The sequence below is a fragment of the Mesoplodon bidens genome (assembly GCF_964165515.1).
Source record: "Mesoplodon bidens genome assembly, chromosome: 1".
NCBI lineage: Eukaryota > Metazoa > Chordata > Mammalia > Artiodactyla > Ziphiidae > Mesoplodon > Mesoplodon bidens.
In genome coordinates this window covers 212,746,011-212,753,890 of record NC_138176.1, presented here as the reverse complement: position 1 = coordinate 212,753,890, position 7,880 = coordinate 212,746,011, and the positions used below count along the sequence as shown (strand labels likewise).

Genomic DNA, 7,880 nt, shown 5'->3' with positions numbered 1-7,880 from the left:
AGGGGAGAATTGGGATTATGAACCAAGAAAATTTGACATTGGAGCTCATGCTCTCAAATACTAAACTATATAATTGTAATATAAAGGATTATTTATCCTGTTTGAAGCCATCATTTTAGGTCTTTCCTAAAGTAACATCACTGTAGAAAATGACAATAACAATTTAAAAAATAGACTATAGTATAACCAAGTTTAAAAAGAGAGTGAAAAAGGTTTTTAAAAAAGTTAGTGTTAACTAGAGGTTGGTTTAGATTATATCTAAAGTTAATACCCAAAATTAAAATATTAAGGATCATTTACTTTATTATGCGATTTCATATCTTCAGTCTCAAAACCTATTCATTTTAAGAAAAAACGATTGCTTAGTACTAATCCAAGTCTAAGAAAGGCAACTAATTTAAACAGAATGTCTAAAATTCCAAGGCCTGTTTTTTTTTTAAATCCTAGTAGACAGTGTAGCAGTAATATTTTTGAGGGATTGATCATAGCAGATGTGATCAGTTTGAACCATAGTTGAACAATGCCCAGCAAAACAATGACTTTGATTACCTAGAAAACCTAAATAAAATTCCAATGACAAAATACATGATAAAAATGATGTGCTGTTTTTATTATAATGTGTTCTATTAAATTATTTAAAGTCTCTTTACCATGAGTTAGATCTATAAAGACTAGTAATATACCAGCTTCAGGATTATATTATGTAGAGAAAAGATCATGACTGTTTACAGGTGCTAAATGATAACCAATCATTCCAGGCATTTATTTATTTATTTATTTATTTTCCAGGATTTTAAATAATAGTTACCATGATACTATGCTGGGCCATTAATTACGTATTAACTAGATAACTCCAACAAGTAGAATAGTGTTTCAATACCATATCCCATTTCGAATATCTTTTTTATTACTCTTTCCTTTAAGTACAAGCACAAATATGGTAGTAATGTAACAAATGTACTTTTTTGTGCATTAATAGATTAATAAAGAATAAAATATTTCAGATTGGCAAAAGCAAAACAACCATATACACACATAGATAAAAACCTAATCACCAAGTCTTTGACATGGTAGAGTCTAATGGTAATATTAGGAAAAGACACATGAATGTGTCATAAAACACATGCAACAAAGCTCATAGAAAATGGAGAGAAATTAAGCTCCAAAGAAGAGGAGTATATATATATATACTTCTACTATACATGTATAGTAGAAGTACTAGGATGATTGACAAAAGTGAGGTGTGTTTTGATCAAGAGAAAAGTTTAAAAAATGGAAGCTATGGAAGCTATTATTAAAAGGAAGTTTTAAGAACATCACTGGTTTTCAGTCCCACTGAAATCTCTTTAAATTTTAAATCTCTTTTGTTCTATTTTCTAGCAGCATTGGGAAAATAATATATATATACTATCTCGTCAAAGAAGATAAGATACTACTTTTAAACAACAGAAAGTATCACTGAGATCGACTATAATTACTTTGGATAGGTTAACTAAGAGTAGATAGTCTAAATAGAAATCCATTTATCCATTTATTTTATGTTTTCAGAATTCTTTCTACTTTAAACCTACTAGAGCTAAGTTGACTGGTCAGATGCTTCTATTAATCCTGACATCCAGGTAAACCAAAGCATACGATCAGGCAATGGTTTTGAGTTATTACAGCCTCCATTATGTGTTAGCCAACTCAAGCGACCATTATGTAGTCAATAATAGGTTATGACACAGCTCTGGACATCAGCAACACTGTAAGCAGGCAGGCACAGGTAACCTGCTTATACTGATTTTTCTGGTGTTAACATTCTTAAGAAGCACGGAAAATAGTAATCATATGCCGTCCTCATTAAAACCTTACAGTAGCGCTCTACTAGATTTCTTTACCTCTGTTTTTTGTATTAATAACCGTGCAGAATAACACTGTCTTGAGAAATGACAGGGAAAGGAAATATAGGATGCCACTGTAGGGATAAATTTCTAATTACCAGTGATTATTGTGAATATAACACTATTTTCCTGAACATTAAAGTCTCCATGGAGGGTAGCTACAGTTAAAAAAAAAAAAATTGTTTTGAAACTTTAAAATTGCATTGGTGTACACGATAATGTAACAAAGTGCACAGAAGAAAAAATTTAAACATTGTTTAAAAAAAAACATTAGGGGAAGCCGCTGATCCTTAGGAAGGCACGAGGTTGACTATTATGAAGCATTTAGGGAGTCCGATTCATTTTCAAAGCTGGTTACAATCATTGGCATAGCACACCCTTGTGAGGGAAGTGTATTATCATCTGTGGTTCATAAATGAAAAAGCTAGGGCACTGAATGATTAAGTCACTCGCCTAAGGAGTAACGACTCCTGAAGGTCAGTCCAGGGCTTAGTCAGCGGGGGCCGGAGTGGCTTCCCTGGCTGGCACCCGGACTTGGGCTATTTCCGATCACGTTAAAGCAGAACAGTGGAAGCGAGAGGACCCAACTTGCAAATGGTTTTTACTTCCACGCAAGCCTTAGCCCTGAGGTCTTAATCTCAGGAGTTGGAACAGCAAACGCTGTCGGGTGCACTCCCCCTCCCCCAACCTGTGGCAAGTGGGTACTGTGGGCGGCTCCGCCATCCCTTTTGGCAGTGATGGCCATGAGTGACCACCAGCGTTAGCGGAGCCGGGGGACCGGGGAGGGTTGCCTGCTTAAACAACGATTCTCCATCGCCGCCTCTTTTTGAAACTAAGAGAAAATGGTGTGCAGTCAAAAGAAAATTAAATAAACACACAGGCAACTTGTCCTAGGACCTCAACTAAGCAAATGAAGCCTTATTGTGCGTGCTGAGCCTTCGGTTCTCAACCTTTCGGGAAAGATGGGAGGACAGGGCGACAAAGGGTACAGTAGGCATGCCTGGCGGTAAGTGCGACAGCAGCTATCCAGGAGGAAGAGCAGAGGACTGAAAACCACCCTCCAGAACGCGTGTGTCCGCCGCGCTGAGAACCGCGAACCGTACCCATCGACCACGTGACCAGTCCTTTTTTTTTTTTTTAAACTTCTATGCCTGAAAGAAAAAAAAAAAAAAAACGAAAACGAGAGAGAGAGAAAGACAGAAGGAGAGAGACTCCACTTCCCAGAAGCCTCTCGTTAAACACGCCGCCGCAGTCTTGCGCAGGCGCCACCAGGGCCAAACGGACACGTCCGTCACGTGAACAGAAGCCGGCCAATCCGGTTTGAATCTCATTTTTTTCCTCTCACCGCCCCCCCCTTCAGGAGCGGTTGTGCGATCAGATCGATCTAAGATGGCGACTGTGGAACCGGTGAGTATTGCTTTTGGCCCCCACCCCCACCGGCCCGCACGCTTCGTCTCCCTTCGGACTCTGGAACCCCGCGGGACGGCGTTCCCGGCGCGCACGCTATCCCTTGCCGCCCCCTCCCCCTCTTCGTGGGCCTGACCTCCCCGCGGACAACTGGGGGCGCCCCAGAGGTTGGCCGCGACGGCGTGTAGAGCCCACGTTCTGGTGGGGGCCCGAGAGCTCGCGGAGAGGTGTGGGGGAGGGGCGGCGCCTCAGGCGGAGCCGCGAGGGGGTTCGAGGGTGGAGGGTGACCTGGGCCCTGGGCTAGGTGTGTGGGAATTGTGTCTTCGGGATAGGAGGGTGCTGGGCCGTCTCCGAGCTGGCGCCCGGATCTGCAGGGAGGGTGGGCGGCGAGCCGGCCTGGAATGAGATGGAGGGAGCCCCGGGGCAGCCTTTCCGTGTCTCCCTCCCTCGCTCTAGCCCAGGGGCTCGGGTGCGGGGCGCGCGCCGGGACTCCTTAGACTGGTGGGCCAGGGAGCCGGTGGGCGCGCGTTGCCCTAGGGTGAGTTGGGCGGGGGTGGTGCCGCGGCGTGCGCGGAGAAGCTTCGACCTCGCCTAGGGGAGCCGAGAGCGGCCAGCGCATGTTACGCCGGCGCGTCCGAGAGTTGCCGGGGTGGGCTGCAGGGGAGGCGAGAAAGGTTTGGAGTGGGGAGGAGAACCCTGTGTCCCGCGGGAAAGCTCTGCGAGTAGGATGAAGGGTGGTGGTGGTGGTTAGCAGGGGGATCACATTGTCCTCGCCCCTCCATGCTGGAGGCTGGGCTGTCATGGAGGAGGGAAGGGGGAGGAGCGAGGCCTACGGATAGCTGCTGCCGGTCTGGTTGCCGGCCGGACCTGCTGCATTTCACACGCGCCCGTCTCCCATTCATTCATCCTTTCCGCGCAGTGCGCACGCCTCAGAGAATGCGAGTGGGTGTAGATCCGTCTGTTCTTCCGAGTCTGTCTTTATCGTCTGGAAGGTTCCTCAGGCACAGTTTATTGGAAATAGGAACTTTTAAAGTTACTGTTCCATTTGATTTTCTCTTTATCCGTTCTACCGGTTTCCCTCCCAGTTTGGGCACCATCTTAAAACTTCTTTCAAGCAAGCTGATCACAGAGCACCAAGTTGATTGTTAACCGTCCAAAGGAGGGAGTATCTTTGTCATAGTTTGGGTTTGCCGGCAGTGGCTCACTGAAACTTCTAGGCCTGTGTTGCCGTTTCAGGAATGTCACATCTAAGTGATATTTTAGAGGCATAATACATTAACCAGAAAACCTTTGATACTCTGGAACCAGTTCTGGACCTTGGTTGCCAGATATTTTCATATATCTTTAATGGTAGTTTGTGATTTTGATAATGGCTTCCCAATTTGCTTTGACTTTTTAAAGACTTTTATAACTATTAAAAAATTAGTTATGAAAAGGTCTATAGAATACAAAAATGCTTATTTTTCATTACATTGACATAAACTATCCTTACTTTGTTGCCAGAACTTAAGGCAGATTTTCTGCTTGGTTACTTATTCTTTTATTGGTACCAGTGTTTATTTATATTCCTGGAAATTAGATTGACTACAGAACTTTCTTAAGTTGCTGGTACAGTTAAATGATTTTTAGAACATTAATGTTAAATAGATAAAAGATAATATGTAAAACTTGAACTTAAAACCCTTTGATGGGCTCTGATATTACTTCTGACTGGATCAGCTCTCCTACCAGCATCAGTAAAAGCATTACAGCTGGTAATAAGGGCAAGGTAAAACCTCTAAACAATAAAACAATAATGTAGTCTGTGAAGTTTCAGTAACTAGGGCCTTTGGGTTTTGCGGGCTGTGCTGTTTTGTTTCAACAACAGAGAACAAAACTACAAAGTGTTGAAGGACTGTTTTGAGTCAGTAAATATTTATAGCTCCTGATACGTTTAGGACCTTGTACCAAGTGTTCTTTAGGATACAGAGTTATACAAAATGTGATTTTATACCTTGTTCAGTGTAAATTTTAGGAGCTTAATTTCCAGTGATCTGGTTAATGATGCAATATAGCATTCCTTCTAGTGGTGACCCCAGGGAGATTTCAATACTGCATTTAAATTTGGGGAGTAGGGAACCTAAAAACTTAGTGTGTGAAAGTCAAAAGCTAGATTGAAACTATAATAGATTGAGGATGCATGTAAAATAATTTTAAGTGTTTATTTTTAGTGAAAAATGCAACTTTAAAGTACTTTTAATGCACATTTGTCCCCAGGTTAGTCATTTAGAATTCTTTTTGACAATTTTAAAGTGGGTTTTTTTTTTTTTAAGCAGCTGATTAGTATTTGCTGCAATTGAGGTATCCCTGTAAAAGCCTACAAAAAGCATATTTGTTCATTGCTATTTCAGCTAGCTTGTGAGTTTCCTTATTTTTTGCTGGGCATAATCAGAAGCATCTAGAGTCAAGGGTTTTTTCTGCTTGTCCCACCTTTGTAGGCATTCAGGGAATTTTTATCTATGGAAATTAAGTAAAATATAAGTCATTTTCAGTTTGATATTGTGTGCTTCTCAAGTGTGTATGAGATCATTTAGATTAAGAAGTGGCTTACATGGAATCTAAAAAAAATGATACAAATGAACTTATTTACAAAACAGGAATAGATTCACAGACATAGAAAACAAGTTTATGGTTACCAAAGGGGAAAGGAAGGAGGAAGGGATAAATTAGGAGTTTGGGATTAACAGATACACACTGTATAAAATAGATAAACAACAGGGACCTACTATAGAGCACAGGGGACTATATTAAGTATCTTGTAATAATCTATAATGGAAAAGAATCTGAAAAAGAATATACATACATATATACACACGTGTGTGTGTGTGTGTGTATATATATATATAACTGAATTACTTTGCTAATACACCTGAAACTAACACAACATTGTAAATCAACTATACTTCCAAAAAAAACAAAAAACCCCACAACAGAACACACACAGACACATAAAAGAAGTGGCTTACAGATATTAAACTTGTTGACAATCTTGATAGGTATATTAAAGGAAGCATTTTACCTCTTAACAGGTAATATGGCAAAGTTTTGAACATTGGGATAAACAATACTCTCCTGTTATTCTGTTGGCATTTGAATTGTGGTTAGGTCAAAATTAGACTTTGTGGGTAGATCAAAGTTAGACTTAATATTAGTTGGCGAAGGTAGCAGACCATCTTGCCTCCAGTGGGTCGTGGTTTTTGGCAGCTTTTATCTTCATTCTGCATTCTTCATTATTGGGTTTTTTTTGACTTGTAGTTCTTTTAAAGGTAAGAGATTTTGGTTTCTTTAGTTAAACTGAAGGTATATAATTTTACTTGTTTTTACATTGTATCTCTTGAATTTTTTAAACTGTACATTAGTTTCATAAACAGAATCAACTTGGACGGTCAGCTGATCTAATGTTTCCTTTTTTATCATTTAGAAACATGTTTTGTATTGCAAAGAGTTTATTAAAAGTAAATAAGTCTTAAATACGTGTTGAGAAATATGTTGTTATATAATGCCATGTATTTTTGCTAACCAAAGACTATTGATTAACAAGCAGACCTTGCAAATTAATATGCATATTTTTGCTTTAAGAAAGAACCCAGTATATCAAAGTTCATTCATAAACCAAACAAATTTAGTTCTGGTGTTTATATTTTAGATTTCACTTTGTTTTTTACTCTGAATTAAAATTATGCCTAATTATTTGACTTAGAGAAGTCCAGTTTAGAAATAGACATAGTTTTACACACCAAAGTTGCAGAGAATAAAATGTTTAAAACGTTTAATGAATTATGTAACCGTAATCCAATTTGGACAGAAAATTCAATGCAAAAATTTTTGTAAAGTATTCTATTTAATTTATATAAGGTTAAGAATATAGGAGAAGTACCAGCAGTCCTGGATGTAACAAGAAACCTGTGAAGTAGTTGTTCTAGCAATGGTAATTTCTTCTTTTCCTTCTCTGCTACTATTAGAAATTTCCTTGCTCTTCTGGTACCTCTGAGTTGCTCCATTTTTGTCATAGAGAATTTTTTGAAAAGTGGAAATGAGCCTGAACTATAGTCTAATTTTAATATCTGTGAGACCTTGAAGACTGAAATTTCTAGGTCTAGCTGAAAAATGGGAATAAGATATAGTGGTTTTGATTTTCAAATGCACTATTCAGGGGTGAAAATTTGTCAGTTATGAAGAACTAGATAGGGGACTTCCCTGGTGGCACAGTGGTTAAGAATCTGCCTGCCAATGCAGGGGACATGGGTTCGAGCCCTGGTCTGGGAAGATTCTACATGTTGCAGAGCAGCTAAGCCTGTGCGCCACAACTACTGAGCCTGCACTCTAGAGCCTGTGAGCCACAACTACTGAAGCCCACATGCCACGACTACTGAAGCCCACGTGCCACGACTGCTAAAGCCCATGTGCCACTACTACTGAAGCCCGCGTGCCACTACTACTGAAGCCCGTGTGCCACAACTACTTAAGCCCGTGTGCCACAACTGCTGAAGCCTGCGTGCCACAACTACTGAAGCTCACGTGCCATAGCTACTGAAGGCCGTGCGCCTAGAG

General features: G+C 40.3%; 1 protein-coding gene across 4 annotated transcripts in view; it reads left to right on the top strand.

Annotated features, from left to right (window-relative positions):
• Nucleotides 1–3,216: 3,216 nt before the first annotated feature.
• The window catches only part of EIF4E (eukaryotic translation initiation factor 4E), a 46,168-nt gene continuing 41,504 nt past the window's right edge, over nt 3,217–7,880 (top strand). The window contains exon 1 of one of the 4 annotated variants that reach the window (XM_081240294.1): nt 3,217–3,290. In XM_081240294.1, coding sequence (XP_081096420.1) covers nt 3,273–3,290 — 18 coding nt within the window. In that variant the 5' untranslated portion in view covers nt 3,217–3,272. Of the gene's footprint in view, nt 3,291–3,681; nt 3,829–3,892; nt 3,965–7,236; nt 7,258–7,880 lie in introns of those variants that run through there. The other 3 variants (XM_081240292.1, XM_081240293.1, XM_081240295.1) reach the window with 3 other exon arrangements.